The sequence below is a fragment of the Neltuma alba genome, unplaced genomic scaffold (assembly GCF_004799145.2).
Source record: "Neltuma alba isolate B1F8T4 unplaced genomic scaffold, ASM479914v2 tig00012505_pilon, whole genome shotgun sequence".
Lineage (NCBI taxonomy): Eukaryota > Viridiplantae > Streptophyta > Magnoliopsida > Fabales > Fabaceae > Neltuma > Neltuma alba.
The window spans coordinates 858,663-879,232 of NW_021636973.1; the positions used below are offsets into that span (position 1 = coordinate 858,663).

General features: G+C 32.9%; 1 protein-coding gene across 1 annotated transcript; it reads right to left on the bottom strand.

Moving 5' to 3' along the window:
• Nucleotides 1–1,519: 1,519 nt before the first annotated feature.
• LOC114727674 (galacturonokinase) lies at nt 1,520–16,175 on the bottom strand. The gene is made up of 14 exons (XM_028914365.1): nt 15,919–16,175; nt 15,138–15,251; nt 14,842–14,913; nt 13,368–13,411; nt 12,922–13,072; nt 11,827–11,892; nt 10,237–10,316; nt 8,795–8,894; nt 6,347–6,510; nt 5,945–5,985; nt 5,826–5,854; nt 3,516–3,585; nt 3,356–3,445; nt 1,520–2,163 (listed from the first exon to the last, which is right to left on the bottom strand). The coding sequence occupies exons 1-14, from the start codon at nt 15,949–15,951 to the stop codon at nt 1,919–1,921; spliced, it is 1,299 nt and encodes a 432-aa protein (XP_028770198.1). The 5' UTR covers nt 15,952–16,175; the 3' UTR covers nt 1,520–1,918.
• Nucleotides 16,176–20,570: the final 4,395 nt, after the last annotated feature.

A 20,570-nucleotide genomic window follows, 5' to 3' on the forward strand; every position in this document is an offset into this window, starting at 1 on the left:
GAACTTTAAGGAGCAGATAGGGTTTTTCTCTCACTAAATGTATCGCTCTAAGAGTTTCAGCTGTCAAAACCTTAATTATAAAAACTCATCATCAAAGTAAATACATTATTGACTGAAAATCATAACCCTACTGGGCTTGGGCCTTTTCCTGACCATGAGCCACACTCAGAATATTTTATTAATTCCTAATTAAATACCTAAATAATTTATAATAATAATAATAAAATATCTCACAACTCCACGCCAAAGAAAAGTTATTTTCTTACTCAACTTAATGTTCAGTATTTTTTTTCAATCAAGGAATTTTCTTCTTGACCGGATTTAATCACAGGAATTAAATATGCAAGTATTTGAAATGTTAATGATTGGTTTAATATTAATTAAAAGGAATAAAGTGTCTAAATATCTCGAAGTATCCCAAAGGAGCACCTAACAACACCTGAAAATTTTTTTTGGCTTTCATATGTCCCAAAAGTCTTATTTCATAACATTTTTGTCCTAAACTGTTATTTACTGTTAAATTTAACTATTAAAGATGTCGATCAAATCATATAAATTAATAGTTAAACTTAATGATGAATAAAAATCAGAGTATATTTGCTACGAAAATAAACTTCTAAGACATATAAGAATAAAAAAAAAAAAAACTTCCAAATGCTAGATGCTCCCTCTTTCGTTAGACTTCCAAGGCATAAAAGAAAAAAAAAACTTCCAAATGCTAGATGCTCCTTAATGAATATTTCCAAGTATTTAAATACCTTATCTCTAATTAAAACATAACAACCATACTATAAATAAGATGCAAGCATGGAGACAAAAATTCCGTTTTACATATATTCCCCTCTTTTTCCCTCTGGATCACAGTCGCCGATCGAACATTGCCTAAAGAGGTAATAGTAAACTAACAATAAATTTGGATTTAATCATACGTAGCGGACTAAAATTTAAAACTCTGCCGTCAAACTTTTCAACATTTTAAAACTTAATTTAAGCTTCTGTCGATGGCTTGAAAGAAGCTTCATTTTATGACGCTAAGAAAATTAGAATACCGAAGTTTTTGATTTTTCGCCACTATGAAAATAACTCGAACTTCTATTAATTTTTTTTAAAATAATTTTCAAAACATCCAGACTAAATACAGGTGAATTTAGCCTTCTTTTCCTCCATGACACCTGCTATTTCATCATCAATCAATTATTTCTTAAATAATGAAAAAATAAGCGTCTTCTTACTTCTGGGCCTCCAGCACAGTTTTTGGCTTAAAGGGGAAAAAGTTGAAAATAAGGCTGACGGATTCATATTTACAAGGATGTTAATGTTGGGTTTCTACCTACTCGAACTCGCAACTTGTGAAATAGTGCAAAACATGTTAACCAACAAGCTGCTTAAGATACAAGGACGCTAGCGTCATGCCACTATAAAGTAACAATATGGAACCACTATTTTGCACTCGTTCTATTCCTAAATGTAGGAGCCAGGTAACTAATTCACATATTGACAAAAAATGATAAATAATTTACAAATATTAACCGAATTAATTTAGTTAATCAAGTCAAGATAGAAAAACTAGTTCAACTTGCAACCATTGACAGAAGTGAGAAAGAGCTAGGATCTACCCAGTTTATTGTACTCATGACAGGAACTAATAAAAGAAACACAAGAAAATTTAGGGTCTCATCCTCTGCTGTGCAAGAACCGCGCAGCACCGTGCTGCTCGGTCCATGGTGCGGTAGAGGATTATGGTCCAAAAAAATTAACATCACAACTTACATCCTCCTCAGTTCCAGCATCTCCCAACAAGAGGTAGCACAGGAAGAGGAAAGAAGGAAACGGCTAAGATACAAAGAATGAGATAATTGGCTGTCATTTGTGATCTTAAAGAATGATAGATGAAAAAGTAATTGCAAAAGCATGAGTCCTAGATTATACGAGCACAATCACCAGATTCACATATTAAAACTGCTGTTTCTTCATTTGCTCGGCTTGCTAACTCGGGCTGGACTTTGAGATATTCTGACCTGACAAATGATGCAGCTTCAGCTGCATGATCAGCCTTCACTAATGCGATGCAGCACCCTCTAAACCCGGCACCGCTAAAGCGTGCTCCCAGGACTCCGGGAGCTTTCAAAAGAATCTGGTACAGCTGAATCAGTGGTTCGGCACCTAGGCGGCACATTATTGTATTTGTCAATAATTAGACTTGCATGGCAAAGGATGTGATGAAGCTAATGATATACTCCCTCTAGTCCTTTTTATGAGTTTCGTATAACTAAATTACATGAATCAAAAAGTTGGTTAAAGACAACAAAAAGGTAAAGATGCAACTAATTTTTTTTCAAAACACCCTTGTCCATGGAGAGTGTGAATGAAAGGAGTGGAAAAAGAGATGAAAAGAATTAATGAAAAAAAGAGATGAGAGAGACATATAATTAATTAGGGGTTAAAATTTAAAAAAAAAATGCATTAAATGTTCAAATGTCTCTAAAGTTTAGCTTATAAAAAAGACTAAACCCATTCAAAAAATTTAGAAAGAACAGAAGGGAGTATCATATAATAAACATAGCCAATCACTTAAAATAGTAATGTCTTGAGAGCTTGACTTCCAGTATAACAACACTACACCATGCTATTGACAGCCCTTGACGGAAAGTTGCAACCAAGACACGGGGAAGTTTATAGCGATAAGGAAATCTTACAAGATAGGAATTGAGCAAGGAACGACGGAATTGACATATTAAAGACCTACAGTTTGGTCAATTGCTATCATGATTTCAGGACTCGTCTTTTGGATGATATGATTTTCCATTCTTATATTCAAATCTTTAGCATTCTGGAACTGGAAAATGGCACCAAGTTAGTTAATTCCTTGAGGATCAATCACCAATAAGTAAGGAAGTGAGAAGCATAAGAGAAAACGTAAAAAACATCATCTTCACATTATTCGAAGAAGATAGATCTAAATTGAAAAATACGAAAACATAGGTGAAAACTAGATATTATGCTGGAGGAAATGACTCAACTAAGAACCCGTTTGGAACAACTTATAAGAAGCTTATAAATAGCTCTTCAATAGTGATTTACGGAATACAAGATAAGTATGTGAGAGGAGTTTTGTCTCGGTTTATGTGAAATGTGTTTATAGAGAATTTCCATCGCTCTCCCAAATAGGCACTAAATGAAGGTTTATTTGAGGGCCCCAAAAAAATAAAAAAATCGAGTTAAATGAAAGTTTAGTCGTCTTAAGATTGTATTATAATGATATGCAACCAAGTAATTCGCTTTCCCACAATCCTCTGGTTGCCAGAATGGAAAGCTGATAAATTTACAAGAAAGAATTTGAAGTTAAAGACTATACCGCATTCATAATTTTTAATGGAACTCAGACCAGAAGCTGCGATGAGCTTTCCAAAATCTTCTACTCTTCCCAATGCCCATGCTTCTCTTCCTGGTTTAAACATTAATTGAATTAGATTGAGCCGGTGGGGGGGGGGATATGAAAAGTAAGCAGATAGTACCTTTCATTACACGCATACTTTCTGAGAAATAATGCTCTGCTCTTTTGGCTAAATTTTGTTCCAACTTGCCCTGCACAGAGAAAGTGTTGACCTACTAATTTATGTTTAGATAATAAATAATGTTTCCCTTTCACGTATGATGTGTATGACATTATTAAATAACCCGGAGAGTAATATAACCTAGGCGGAGACAAAGTTCTTGCCATAGGTGACTTGACTTTAGCCAACGAGTATAATATGTACAGGTGAATATTCCAAACGCAGAATTTAAACATTGAATTTGAAAAGAGGATGATATGCATAAATGCTTTGCCATTAGGTGTATGTCAATAAGGCATAGGGCATGAGTGCGTAACAGATGCTCCAATAAGATGTGATTTAAATCACCATAGACAATTTCTATACTTAGTTATATCTGATATTCCGTCACTATGTTATTCTTCTACGTTTACCTTGGAAGGGGTCCAATTTAACAATTGATAGATACCTTATCATTGCTTTCTTCCTGATTCAATAAGAACTGTTTGAAAATAAACTATTTCTATCAAGCTCACTTTTTTTTTTCCCCGCCCAAATCTATCAAGCTCACTTGGAAAAACCTCATTTTCTCTGTGTTGGATACTGAAGATGTATCCTTCATCTCATCTTTGAGGAAAATCATATAGAGAGAGCAATGAAAAGTGGATGTGACAGATGGATTTTACGGCCACTGATAGAACCCTGATACCAGAGAATAAAAGAAAACTAACACGCCAGAACCAAATACTGAAACTTCACTGCTTTGTATTTAGAGGTGCACCAAAACATACAGCCCATATAACACAGGAAGGTATAAACCACAGGACCATCAACCTTTACTAATAAACAATAGAAGGATGTAGCAACCAAGCACAAGACAAGATGTAAAGTCAAAGAAGAAAGACTAATCATCTCTAGCTTCCAAAAGGCTAGAGTCCTCCAATGAAAATCCATCAAAATGACTCTACCATCATCCTTGGGCTCTTCATTGCCCCCTTACCATCACTTTTTCTCTCTTTCATTGCTCTCCCACAACCTCTACTAGGGCATGATTGGTACCAGTAAGAGAAGTATGGGAGAGGGAGTGAGAGAGAGAGTACGCAATGTCCAGTGTATTTTTGTTATGATTACTTAGCACTACCTATCCAGTTTCATTGCCTCTTTGCGAAAAACTATATTTTGGTCCCTAAAATTTAATTCAATTTTTATGTAGTCCTCATAGTTTGCAATTTGCAATTTAACAGTTTTAATTTAGTCCCCATTGTTCAATTTGAGTATTTCTTAAATTTTGCTGATATAACTGATCGTACTCTATCTTTTTTGGGCCAAAATTATACTCTATCTTAATACTCTTAATATTTATAATTTATAGCATCATAAAATATTGATAAGGATTAAATATTGAAATAAATATGGCAAGAAGGATTAAATCAAAATTTATTTAAATTATGAGGACCTAATTAAAAATTTTTAGCCCAGCCGTGTCAAAAATTAAATGTACCAAGGCATAAAGCATACTTCTCTTCTTTCCTATTTTTTTTGGGGGCAAAAGTACAAGTCACAGTTTTCTTCATTTATCTTCATTTCTTTTTTATTTCATTCCTTTGTACCAAACAATCTACTAGAGTCAGATTAGTTGTTTCTTTGTCCATACCCTTTTTGTCCTTACCCTCCCTCTCCTAGAGTAAGTCTCATGGGCTGGATCAACATTTGGCCCAGCAGGAACATCGTTAACAGTAAGGAGTTCCAGAAGATATGTATTCATTACAGCAAGTTCTCTCCTCATAATTTCCATAGAAACCACAACAAAGTAAAATAAATAAATATCATATCCATAAAATGATTTAGAAAAATGAACCAAAATTTTAAAAGACAAAATTTTGTACAGATAGTTTGGCCAGTGATGATCATACCATCAGCATATTAATAATAAGTCGTGTTTTCCTCTCACAGAAAAAATTGGGATGGCACCTCTTCTATACAAGTCACTTCTTGTTCCAACAACTTTGTTCATTATGCACCTAAGTTTCAGATTTCTCCCACGGATTTCTTTACACGATATATTGATATTGAAGTATTGCTTTAGATGACATTAAAGTATTGAAGTATTACTTTTTTGTACTTACAATATTAAAAAGTGCAGTCCAATGACAAAAGAAACTATTCAGCCTAAATTTCTAGTTTATCGAACACAAATGAAGCCATCAGCTACAGAATTCTATCACACAACCTACCCGGAAGTTGCAAAATCATGTTCAATTAAAGGAAAAGCCATAGTATCAATGCTGTTACCTTGTGAGCTTCATAAACTTCTTGGTCAACTGTTTAAAGAAGAAAATAAAAGAATTTCTAGGATCAAATGACAGTTTGATACAAGTTCAAACACAGGATATGATATTCATAGTGCTTACCATTAGATAGGATGATATCTGCTTTATTATCTCCGGATGCTCTGGAAAATGAGTAGAAGAAAAAATGTTAGAATGAGCATTGAGTATGAATAAACATAATCAAATCAAGCATTGACTATTTTTCCAAGGTCCAAATACTCAAAAAATGGAGAAATGCCAGGATGCGATTTTCCCCATGAAGATGAAAACTTTGATAACTTCTGGAAATGTCAGGTTTTTTCTGGGTTTAATTCAGACTTATGGCAACTCTTGCTTAGAAACTTTTCCTTGGTTCTTCTAAGTTAAAGGTGCATGTGAGTGTTAACAAAGTTGAAAATAAAAGCAAAAAGCTGCAATTATGTCAGAAAAATATATAAATTGAAAAACTAATTTACTCTAAAAACATAATAACAAAATGCTTACTGAAGAAGAATTCTTGCAGCCTCTTGGCACTCTGCAACTCTCCTATTATATCCAGGGTTGTTGGTTAAGGCTTCCTTCAAACCTGAAAGTGCCAGCAATATTTTGATTGCTTTCTGTGGTTCAGAGTTAGCCTCTGGTAAGTGTACAAGTGTGTGTTCCTTGGTCTGCAAGTGCCAAACACCAAAATGTGAAGCACCATAATGCTAATGATCACAGGAATAAGTTCATTGAGTATTTCTCAAGAAATTCATATACTTAATGATCTAATTCTTATCATTCCAAATTTCAAGCCTTACACAAATAGATGGGATCAATGCTGAAAAATTAGCCTTTCCAAACATCCTAATGCACAAAACTTAGAAATATAACTCAGAATATATGTTCCGTACAACAAAGTAATTATAAGACTAAAAGAAACTACGAAATGGCATGATATTGATGGATCTAGGCCCATTAATACTAAGGTTTGAAATGGTAGAAAGCAGAGGGAATTGGGGTTAACTGATCCGTCCCAGAATAAAGGGTTATACGGGGAAATCCAGTGTTGTCTGTTACAAGAGAGAGAAAATGATCTCTTTGGTGCATGTAGTGCTTTTGGCAGCGAGGGAGGCATATCCCTTGATCATGCTAAAATAAATTAGCATGGGATTACATGCAGTAAAGGACGCCATCAAACCTTAACTAGATAAATCAGACTAAGTGCCGAACATAGCCAAGTGCCATAAACTCTGCATTGCACCATCCCAATACAGAGTTCTAGGCCAAACGGTCAACACCAAGAAAGTATGCATACTCAGACGGACACGACAACACAATGAAATGTGAAGTACTCACATGTAATTCAAAGTGCACATATAGTGTCATTTTACTGTCTGTGTTACAAACTCAACTCTTGTTTCCGAGTGTCTAGGCCTCATTGGTGTATAAATAGTTATTGGCATGGGTACGTAAAGAACAAAAGAGGGAAGTGTGAAAGACAGAGAACTTTGGATCAGGTTTTGGTGGGAAGAGCCAACATCTCAAAAGTTGGTAACTTGTTTTTCTCTTTGATGGTCTTGTATTGTAATATTTGACGCTTCTAGTAAGGCTTTTGTAGCAAGGTATTTTATAATACTCCTCTTCACGTTCGTTGTTACTGTTCTGCCCTGTAGTTCATGTTTTCAATGTCAGTGTCATCATTTGTATCATCCATGTTTGGTGTACTTTAGTGTTTTGTACCGAAAGTGCCTCAATAGTTCCTGTGTCACTATGTGCGTATATGAATTAGGGTGGGCACTTGTAAGCTGGAGTAACTTATTGCAGCTCTTCATTCATATTCATCTGTAAATCCTCTATATGATCATCTTTTATATCTCCTGGAAGCAATTGTAGGGCTTCCTAACAATACCCGCCAAATAGTACAAGAGCCTGGTGGTTGATAATCCCTAAAAGGGCTACCTACTAAGGGTTCTAACCAGCAAGGGAAATCAATTCATTGAAACATAGGGGCATTAGCTCTCCGGGAGGGTTCATAGATGGAAGCTTAAGTAATACAAGATGCCTAAGTCCTAAATTAAGTAGCATGGAATGTTCTATAGGATGTTTAAGAGGCTCAGTTTTTCCACTTCAACAGTTAGCTTTTTGGGGGAGGGTTCCCATTCCCCATGGGTATCCATCAGTTATAGTGTTTACATCAGGATAGTTAACCTATTTCTTGGAGTTGCATCTTTTAGTTGGAGTAGGAGCCTTCTCTCCCTTTAATCATATACAGCATAATGTGGCTTGCACATAATAAAATGAATTCAAAGAATAATTGAACCCAGAATTTCTACACGGTACTCATCACCTACTTAATTTCCACAGAAAAGACAATGGTATCCCCCCCCCCCCCAAAAAAAAAAAAAAAAAGAAGCCTGAAGCAATACCTGGCCACAAAAAACAAAACACTTGGCAATGCTAGAAGAATAGCTCCACGTTGGGAATACCCAACTTGAGGGGATTTTTGGAGATTTTGTGGTATTAAGAATCTATTTTACTTAAAGTTTTTTTAGTAATTATGTATGTATGTGTTTTAATTAAGGCCTATTTGTTTTTGAGTTAATTTTCAGATAACACTTTCTATGAATATTTATATTAGCTTAAGCGTCCCATTTTCAATATGATTTATTTTGAGTGTCTTGTTTGGGCTATCCTATTTCTAAGAGCTGTCTCTTAGTTCATATAGGAGTTAGCTGTTTTTTTTTTTATCATCTATGAATGTGATGTGGCTTCAATCAAATAAATAAACTTCAATGAAAAACTGAACCTTGAATTTCTACAGACATAAACTTGTAATGCGCAATTTAAATGATAGTACAGGTAAGCAACATCCCTAATATTATATTTCCTTCTGAAATATATGTAAGCATATGTTTTTGAAGTAGAATATAAATGGAAAATTCAATAAATATATTCATATCCATACATTACCTTGCAATTCATGAACATCAAACAACCAGGGCTTGAGAGTAATATTGCTGACTGGTCCATTATGCCATTTTTCAGACCCAAATATTCATTCTCAATCAACCTATAACATTTATAAATTTTGATATGATCCAGCAATCAGAATTAAAGCAATTAAGTCTATTTGAAATTGGAATCTCAGTAATTGAAAGACGGGCTCTAAATTACCACACAAAGAAGAACTGATAGAAATAGGTTGAAGAAGGCCTCAAGGAAAGACGAAAAAATTTCATTATAATGGACCCATGCTTCTAAACTAACTGGGTATTAGCAACAAAATCTAACAACTTTTAGACACATTAAATTCATGATTACTTGCTCATCTTTTTCCCTCTAGAACTTCATCTGCAACATCCACTCTTCCGATAGGTTAAAGCTTTTGAATTTATTGCTTTCTTTCAGTGATTATACGAGGGACAAGGGGGTTTTAAGTGGGTTGGGGTAGCTCCCCATAAGGAGAGTGAAACGCAAAGGTTTGTGACTCTAGGTGAGTCAAGTTGTTGCAGTGGCAGCAGCAACCCATTTTATTATTGTAAGATTAGTGAAAAATATCAAGTGGAAGGTTGGGGACTTTGCATTGGCCAAGTGGTTTAGGCCAAACCAGGATAATTTTGTGCCTTGATCTTTCTTTTTACTCTTGCATTCTGTTTTTATTATAAACTTCTGACAACTCTGTTTGTTACTCATTGATTGTATAGTCCTTTGTTTTTAATTTGAAAATTTTATAGTAGCACCAATTCACCCTTTCTTGGAACAAGCCACCCTTACACCAACCACCTTTAGTATGATATATACTTCAAGGGAAGACTATACATATTCAATTTAAACAGTATTAATTCAAGGCACAGCAATAGACTGCGCAAAGAATGCCTCTGATAGACTCTAGTTTTCTCTATCTCTCTCAGATGCACCATTTTACTTCAGTACAAGTAAAAAATTATTAATGTACTGCCACATACCCTCCTCTGCTATGCATCTCAGCGTCTCATAATAGTGACTAATTTTACTTATCAAACAAGTAAAAGTAAACCATACACATTCAAGTGAAGATATTGATGTGAAATCTGTGCACCAAGGGACTCTTTAAAAAAAAAAAAAAACACGAAAATGAACCTGATTCTATTAAGAAAACTCTAAAAAGAACTAGGCTGAGCTTTTCTCTGCCTCAAACCGTCCTTTCCATTCATCAGATAGAAAATACGAGTTACATAACACTTCTAAACCATCAATGCTTTCTAGCAGCACTTGCTTCTGTTGAGATTTTTAAACAGTGATGGTAATGTTTTAAGAAGTTACCAACCTTTAAGCATGTGAAACCATCGGGGGTAACATTTGTCACTAATAGCTAGCCCCTATCCCGATGAGAAATATTTATCCATACATGCAGCCATATTGGAGAAACTTACCGATCATAATCAATAGTTTCTTTAGGAGATATTGATAGATTATTTGCATATTCCATGGCCAAGAGGTAAGCTACTCCAACCTGTCAAGCAATGGAATAATAAAATCAATCCCTGGGAATTTTAGGGTTTAAAGGAAGATCAGAAAGATAACAGTTTCAAATTGGCAGAAATATGACATTTCAGTGTGTTTTCCTCAAAGGAAACCAAAAAAATGGTCAGAGTAATTTACTGACGAATCAATTCTGACATTAAAAAAGTCATATTAATAAGGGTGTCAGAAGCTCAACATCTGCATTGAAGATTCATACAACACTTCTAGACTATACAAGTTTTTAATTCTCATTAAGTTCCTCCTTCCTCAATCTGAACTCTAGGCATACATTTGGCTTAATGGAAACCGCCATAATCTGAAAAATAAGCAATTAGATACACTGATAAGACCAGCGGTGTATAGGAGTTATTGGAAGATGAAATCTCTAGCTATATAAGTTTATAATAAATAAATTACCAATCTTTAACACATGCATAATCTCAATTTCATGATGTTAGAGCTATAAATTCTATTTCTTGAACCCTTTCCTTGATTATAGCTCAACAAATTCCAAGGATTAGAGAAGCAAGAGCTGGCCAATTGTGGTAACAAGTGTTTGGAAGCTGAACTTCATGTTGGGAAGGAATATAGATTGAGAGAGCTTGTTACGATATTAATAGTTAGGAGCTGTTAGAATGAGGTTGATAAGGCAGTTAATCGCTGTTATGAGTGTCATTGCAGTATACAAATAAATGGCTACGGCTGTAATGGGATTTGAAGTGAACAATAAAGTGGATATGGATATAACTAAGGGACTAAGTTCTTGAAATATTAATTTCATTTCAAAAGCCCATGAAGATCAGACATTATAACAACGTTTAATATTGCAAAACTCCATGTTGAGATCAATCATAAATTCATTAAGAAGAAGACTGATTCAGGTTTGATGGAAGTAGATCATATTCCTATGAACTCACATTAGCTAGCTTATTAACCGGTGCAGTGACAAGAGCTGAATTTGAAGAGTTAAGCAACAAGCTGGATTCAACATCTAGCTCTCAAGTTGAGGAATAGTATAGCTTATGCACATGTTTTTGAGCATCCTTAGAAGCTTCTTTAATTTCATGATAGGACTTTATCTTCTTTTTTTTTTTTGGGGGGGGGGGGGGAGATGATAGGCCTTTATCGGTTAGTTAAAATATCATTAGGATAAGTCGATTGTATCTTTATATTTTTGGATGCTATCCTCTCTGCTATGGACATTATAAACAAACAATCAGAACTCCTAAATATATTTGGTTATTCGGCAGAAAATAATATGAATAAGAGCAATTATTCTCAAACTTTCTTCAATAAAGTCCGAACACTTCTGCTAAATAGGAAGAGGGGAAAAGTAAAAGAACCAGGTGAGTGGTGTCATGGGTCTTCCTCGAGAAGTGAAATTTAGTCCTCATATCATGAACTTCAATTTGATTTTCATTACAGGGCACCGTGATAAGAACTTTCATATATTAAGGACCAAAGAAAGAAAACATGGGCTGTGGCAAAAGAAATCTCACAGCAGCAGAAGAGCTTAATCCTGAACTGTCCAAACCGTCAGAACCACAGATGAATCCTATGATACCCTGCAGAAATTAACATTTGTGTGTGGGCAATTAGAAAATACATCTTGTAATGTGAATATAATGGAACCATACAGTTATCTGGAAGACAAAGAACTCAGAAATGCACAAGTAGCATATGATCCTCTAGCCAACGATCTGGGAACCAGTGCTGAACATGATCAAATACTGTCATTAATCTTGTTTGCAGATTAGCATAAAATAACAAGAATTAAATGCAAAATGAAAGTCAAGTATAATCTCAAAACTGGAACCAAACATCAGTTCTAAAAGCCCAAACTTTTACATAGAACAATTCTATGGAACTTCTTAAGGTCCCAAAGCTTATAGAACATCAGGAGTCAGCCAAAATACAATGAGCGGCATTGAACCATTGAACAAAAGGATAACAGCCATTATATAAAACTTCTTTTACAGTCATTTAAAAAAAAAAAAAAATTAAGGCCCAATATCATCGGTTTTACTCTTAACATACACCAATGTTATTTCCTCTGCTAAGCATGTTACTACTTTTATTTCTTAATGTGCTTCTTATGAATGTAAAATGAATCAGACTATAGACAACTATGCTTTAAACATATTGCATATTCTGATAGTCCTTTGTTTAGAAACTTGAATTCAAACTCTATATATTCTTCTGCACAGTATAAACTTCTTTGAATTATGATATTAATTTGCTACCATTTAAAGAGAAGAGGCCTGAAAGGAAAAAGTAATCACGCTCTACAAATTAACTAACTTTGGACTTCTCAAATTATACTGACGGACACATTTCTATTCCTCACGAAAATGCAAAGCCATGGTAAACTTGGCACGAGATTATCCATTTATTTAACCAATTTTTGCAATCTGCATGAACCTAAATCACAGAGCAGTTAAAGCCCAATGGAAAAGTATTGTCTTATCCCATTATTCTCCAAATAAAAGTCAAGCAATGATTCTGATATTTGTCTAAGAAAAGTACAACTCTCACTAAAATGACATAATTAAATGATGATCTACAATGTGCACCACCAGAGCATATTTTCTAACCTGGGAAAGATTGTTTCCCCTACTTTGTAGTGCATACACAGCTCCTCTAGCATAACGCCCCCATTCACATTCTTCTTGCTGAGAGGAATCTTTTGTCTGATTCACATTATTATTCTGAAGAGGTTGTCTTGGCTGCTGAACCTCGTCAACTCTAATATATATCAATCATTTTAAAACCAACATTCCATAAAATGTATAGGGGTAATAAGGATATTGGAGAAAAGGATAGCATGGTAAGAAAATCAGAATAGCCTGATACTGGAGAGGCAACTGAATCAACATAACAGTTCGCCGAATACAATATTTTGTCATATAAATAATGACAGCAAATTAATTTTTTTACTAGCCACCTGCATAACTAAGCTTTAAATAAATTGAGAAATTACGAATATTAAAGAGAATAAAACACAGACAGATGTGAAGCCTTATAAACACAGACCACACACCTGAACTTAACTTCTCCTCGAAACTGTCCTGATCGAATTACAACCTACAAGAAAATCATAGGGATATTGTTCATCAAATAGATAAACATAATTGTTTATAAGAATATCTACATTTCCTTAACTTAGCTTATATGTTAAAATTTCAAATAAATTTTCAATGACCCAATCTTTTTGTCTAAAATATATGCATAAAACAAAGCAATACCAACACAACTTTAAAAGTACACTTAGGATTCCAAGAGAAACTAGTACTAACCAGAATAAGTATCAAGAATGCTAAGTAAGATGAGGAGATCATCTGAAACTATAAGCTATATGAACTGAAAGATCACAGGACCCGAAAACAAATAGACAAGATAGTAGAATATGTAACTCATCATGATATAAAAACAGGGGACTACAGCATCCTATGAAGCATGGATATATTAAGAAGCAACATTGCACGTCCTGTACAACTAAGACACAAATTGAATGATTAACGGACACCTAGAAACTCTAGATTGTTGTGTTGCCGTATCGGTCCCCTTGGATATGCTTGTTAAATCTTATGCGACATTGAGTTGTGCAATAAAGGTTATGTTTGTAATTAGTCCTTCTAATTTTATAAGTAATCACCAATTGACCTTTCAACTGTTCTGAAATGAGACATCTTAACTTTGATTTCTTTTTCAGTTTAGTTTATTTCAACAAGGCTAGGCGTAAGCTTTTACATGTTCCAAAACTAATGTTGAAAATCCTGGAAAATTATGGCAAGCATTTTTTAACAGTTCCTAGAACCAGCTCATACTCATCTACACTATAACCAAGTTTATTGTATTATTTAATGATTATTTGCCAAAGCTAACCAGGATCAACCCAAGGAATAGGATGACCCAAAGCAGAGTAAGAGTGTGCCACAACCTTACAACTATGCTGCAGTATGTAAAATTCGATTACTGCACATCACGGAAAGAATTAGAACTGGCACATTCTCAGTTTATCACTGACTTCTAAATGCAAGGACTTCAGATATCATTCATTGACATGTACAAACATTGTACATAGAACAAATTTTCCACAAAGGGAATAAAGTAAAAAACAAAAAAAGTTAAAAATAAAAATGTGAAGTTTTGACTGGACAACTATGCTACAACAACACAGCAAAAAAATTTGGGAGGCAAAGCAGAAACACTCAAAGAGGAAGCAGTGCTAAGAACAACAGTCCAATTGCGTGAGGATATAAAATTTACGTTTATGTGTTTTCAGCCACCACTCATCACACACAGATATCAATTCCTACAAAGGCTTCCTCTTCCACGTCTTCTCACTTTGCACTTTTGATACAAAAAATCAGTTAATTTTCCCTTGATTTTATAGTTTCATTCTTTCTGCTATTAATTTAACGTATCTAAGTTTGTCAAATGAATGAAAGAGATTACCACATGCTCCCTTAAGCTTTGTAAGCTTGTTAGCTGAGCACAGTTTCTAAATTTACCTCACTACTGCCAGAAGGTGTAAACCCCAGAAGTATTCCCTTGTTGATTGTCATAGCTGAAACAGTCCCCCCCTGCCAATACCAATGGAAAGTGTAAGAGAATCTGGTCATATCACAAGTTTCATAGTTAAGTCAAATCGAATTGGGTGAGGTGAGGCAGCATAAGAAAGATCACCAAGAGATCCAACAGGTCTAATATGTCTAGTAAGTGCTACAGCGCATTTATACATCAGTAATTGTCTATCAATCATTGAGTTTCATTTTCACTAACACAACTGAAAAGTAAACTATAGTACCTGATGATCAATATGTGCTCCCAAAGGGCAAATTCGATAAGGAGATACCACAACTCGAACTTTCTCTTTATCTACCCCAGCCATTTCTGAAACTACCTTTCTCATTCGATTTAACTGTAAGTTACATAAGGATGAATCAGTGATAGTGTAGTATAAACCAAGGTAAAAATACTATTATGCTATTAGAAAGAAATGCTTCCTTTGGCCTTCCAGTTCAGGACCTCGATTTTTGTTTTCCTACGTTTTAAATCAATTTCTTCCTCCACTGATAACTTTCTATTCCTAGATTTGCTCCGACAAATTTAAAGAACTACATTAATGCTGAATTCACTTCGAAAAGAACACTGTTAAGATCGAGAGAGAACTTCATATAGCATTCCCATCGGATTGCTAAAGCTGATCCCCGTATTACATATTATTCAACTCTTGCTCATTGCTAACCAATTTCATTCGGGTATTCTTCTCAAGCACTATATAATTCAGTCACTGTTCATCTAATACAACACCAATGCAAATTCTGGCTTTTCAGAGGAAGATTCTAAAATACAAGAAGCTGGGTCCAAAATCCCCGCAGATTCTAACCATGCAATGCACCCATAAAAATAAATCTCAAACGGCAATTACATTATGTCGTCCACAGTAATGACAAAAAACAGAGAACCCATGAAACGTCAAATCTTGAGGGAAAAGGCCCAAAACAAAAAATTAAAAAGACGGGATATTAAGCCAGAAAAGAAATCGCAATGTGTTAAGATTATTGTTCGCTGCAGATCACGTGTACCTCGGCTTCATGGGGCCAAGAGAACGCGGCCATTGTCCAAAAAATGCTTGAATGTAAGACGATAGGATTGCTGGTGCTGGCTGCAACTTCTTCCACTGCGCAATGCAAGGGAGGATTTTGTTCTTCAAACGTCAGAAGCTAGGCGTTAGAAAATCCATCTCAGAGACATAGACACGATGCAGTATAGTCTGAAAGAGATCAATCGAACAACACGAATGGTTGGTTTAGCGGTAAAATCGGTTTAAATGTAAATTGACATTGTTTATCCCAGCTAGCTTCCATGAAAACTGCCTGTCTCTATTTATACGTTTAAATCAAATCAAACTATGTTAATTTTGGTTCTTCTTTTTTTTTTTTCCCCAACTATTAATTTTGGAGAGAATAACGAATAAGGACGGTAGAGATTACAAAATTCCAAATCAAAATTTTAGTCTTTAATAAGTTTTTCATAACAATTAACTCACAGATAACAAGACATTTTGTGAAAATATCTTATTTGGAATTTTGTATTTTTCAGAGTCTTTTTCTGTATTTTTCCTTAATGTAAAAATAAATATACTTAGCTCCATTAAGCTAACTCATGTAATTAATTAACAAATAACAAGGATGGTCGAACATAGATGTTGATAATTTGGAATAGTTTGATCTGGGAAAAAAAAAATTTACAATACTTTAATAGGAATTATTAGGAGTATTTTAATTGAATCTGTTCTCGTTATTAATCAAAATAAATTTTGTACTTTATATTTCAAAATAAGTGAAAATATTTACTTGTAATTATTTCATCTAGATGGTTTATTTTAAAATTTATGCCCAAAAAAAAAAAGAAACATCACAAGAATTATAAAGAAGGTGTTTAATTTTTTTCTTTTTTTATGAATAAGGTCGCATGGTTACTATTCGATGTTCAACAAAATCAGTTGAAATGTGAAAAATATTAAAATATATATATAAGCAAGTCCCTTTAACTTTTGAACTAAAATAATAGTAATTAATAATTTAATAAATATCAAAATTCAACATTTTCACTTCTGTTTAAAGTTGTCAGAGTTTTAATGTCCTAAAATTAATATTCCATCTTTATCTTCTAATTCTCCATTCTGATTTGATCTCGAAGCGGTGGTTTTTGTCTGAAATTAAAAAGTAACTTTATGAAGACAACATTATCTTATTTTTAATCATACCGCCATGCTTTGTCCTGAAGTCTCGTGAGTTCGGTGCAATTGACAATGTAACTGAAATTTGCCTAAGTCAACTGTAGTACCCACAAACCCATGGTCATTAATATAAAAATTAAATAATTAATTTATATATATTAAGTAAATTAGTTAAGTTAATTATTTATAATAAATAGATATTATTTTTTTAAAATATCTTTATTAATCATTTACATTTAAATTACCTGACTTTTTAACATGTATAATTACTATAAGAATTATTTAAAGACAAAATAAATAAATATTAGAGATAAAGTGAATTAAAGTTTTATATTTAAAATTAAATTAATTCTCAAATTAATTCTTGTATTAAGAATCAAACGTAATAATATCACCGTGATATTACAAAATAATAATCCTTATCACTTGTGCCCCGGGTGTTTTTTTCTTTTTGGTAAATGAGTCCAGAAAATTGAGTTGTCTGGTAGCCCTACATCATATAAACAAGAGTTGCCGGTTGGCCAAAACTGTCTAAAACGTAATATGATGGGATGAAGCAAAATTAGGTATTATTTCATTTTTAACATTAAACAAAGCATTATTCGTTGAAGGACAAAATAGTCATATATGCTTAGCCAAGCATCCAAATTTACAAAGTGATAAGAAAATTTCTTTTGAATTAGTATTTCTTCCTACACTGTTTATACTTAATGTGATTTAATTTCCTACAAAGTGACAGGAAAAAGAATACACTCCTTCCATTTTTTATGAAAAAAATTAATATACATGTTCAGGCAATGTCACCTCATTTTAAGCTCTTGTTGTGCTTTCTTTTTATTAGGTCATTATAATTTTTTTCAGTTATATGTAATTGGTTTCTATACTCATCATTTGTTAATTTGTAAGAGAAATAACATTGATGACATGATTCTTACTCAACACACATATTATACATGGATTAATTTACCATATAAATCTAAATAAAATCAAAATCAACTACTATCTCTGGTCCTTAATATAAGACTCAGTTGACTAATTTAAAGATATTAAGAAATTTAATAAATTACTTAATTATAGCATATGTTACATGATCTTTCTAAAATACTTATATAGATCATTAGATTATATATTAATTTATAAGTGAGGTAAATTAGTTTTAAAAAAATAATAAATATAAATAGTTTAAAGTATTTTTATAACTTTCTTAGTTTCTCGAAATTAGTCAAATAAATCTTGTATTAACTACCATAAATAACATATTATGGAACTAAACACATTAACATTCACTATTGTAAGTTGGCTACTTATCCAAAAGGAGGCAAATCTAGTATTAAACTTTTCTTTTGAAAAAGCTAACACACAAGTGATAGAGTAGTGTTGAAGCTAAAAACAAACTGTGAAGCTAAAATGACTTAAAAGAAGACAGAGTAGAGAGTGAGAGAACAGAATATAATGTTTATACCAGTGATCAATTATTATCAATCAATCATCAATTATATTCCTGAAATCTTATAATACCCGATTCATTTAAAAATGAGTCGTATATGACATTATGGGATTCAAAAATATTTAACTAATGAGATTTGAATATCATCTTGATTGAAATTTGAATATATTAAATTAAATAGGAAATATTATTATTAAATGAGATTTCAATTGGAGGCTCAAATAGAAAAATTAATAATTAATTTTGAATTCAAATATATTGAATTAATTGGGGGAGCATCATTATTAAATGGGATTTCATTTCATGTGGATTTATAATTAAATGTTAATATTTGAAAAATACGACATATAGTCATGTGTGATTGGAGAGCTAAATATAATAAATATAAGAAACTTGATGTGAATATTGTCTAATTTTAAATTTCAGCAAATACACTAATCCATGCGTCGCACGAAAGAGAAATTTCTAATTTAACACAATCCTCATGAGCATAAACTATGCACTTCACTTATTCTATTTATAAATCATTTTCAACATATTTCATCCAAATTAAGAAAAAATTTAAATTTCATTAACCCTCATTTAAAATTAACAATTTTTAACTTTGTTTTTATTTAATATATATTATATTCCATGAGAACAAAATCGGCACCATAATAACTAAATGATAAAATTGTACTGAAAAATAATTTCTTTCTCCCCTTCTAAGTGGGAACAAAAACATATTTTTTTCTTTTTGCCGTACCTTCGTAGACTTACCTGATCTCTTCGCTTGGGATTTTCTTCTATTCCAATTAGAATTGAATCGTATTCTAGCATGACCTCAACGTATCTACTTGATCTCTTCACCATTTAAGTCACTTTGATCCTTACTCCCTACCGTGGAGTAGTAGTACATACCCCTCAAGATACCAACTTACTTGAGAAAATATCTCATAGAATAAGAAGAAAGATCACACGAGTGATGAAGAATCAAAACCTTCACAAAAGCTTGGGTGTTTACGACGAAGCACAAAGTTGGCAGTTGAAGTGTTAGCTCAGATATAATCAATGAAACATCTAGAAAATTAAGAGTTTCAACACTTGGTGATTACCAAGGCCCAAAAAAACACTTGGCGATTATAAAATTTATTGTCTAAGACTTAAATAATGGTTCTATTTATGGTTCTTTTTTTTTTCTAAGTAACTACTCCTCTTCTTATTTATATGCTAGAAAGAAAAAATAATTTTTGGTCCTATTTATAGGGTACTGAGAGAAAAATTTTTTATATAGATGTACAATTTTATATACCAGAAAGAAAAAGTATAATGTATATTAAATACAGTGTAATATATATTAAATAGAGATAAAGTTGAAAAGTTGTTAAATTTTAAATGAGAATAAATAAATTTTAAGGTTTTTCTTGATCTGTATGAAACATATTGAAAATGACTTATAAATAAGATCAGAAGAGTAATAGTTATAAGTAATTCTAGCTGTTATCAATGTGAATTAGCCGTTGGGCTGGAGCATTTAACACACTTGTTAGAAAAGGTAACTACAGAGTAAACGAATATGACTGAGTATCATAATCAAATAACCAGGCAGAAGCCTCATATAATGTTCATAGAAGCACTTGTTATTCAAATATTGAAGAGTAAATGGATAACGGGTTAGAGAAAGTTAGGACTTGTTTGGATTGCAGTTTGGAACTACAGTTGTGTTTTGGAATTTATGAAACTGAATTGGACAAAAACTATTGCTTGCCTAGATTAACTTTTCCAACCAACTTCTGGCTTTCAACCTCAGTTAGACTCAACGGAAAAAAATATGACTTTTCAAACTGCAGTTTCAAACGGTGATTATTAAAAATGAACATCCCAGATTTTCCCTCACATTTTTCCCTCTGTCTCATCTCTTTCGTTAGCATAATAAGCTTTTATTCAGACCAAATAAATTTTAATTTATATTCATATTTGTCCATTATGTATATTTAATTAATTATTTACAATGTGTTTTCAAATTTTTCTTTATAACAAATATTTTTATTTTATAATTTCACAAATAA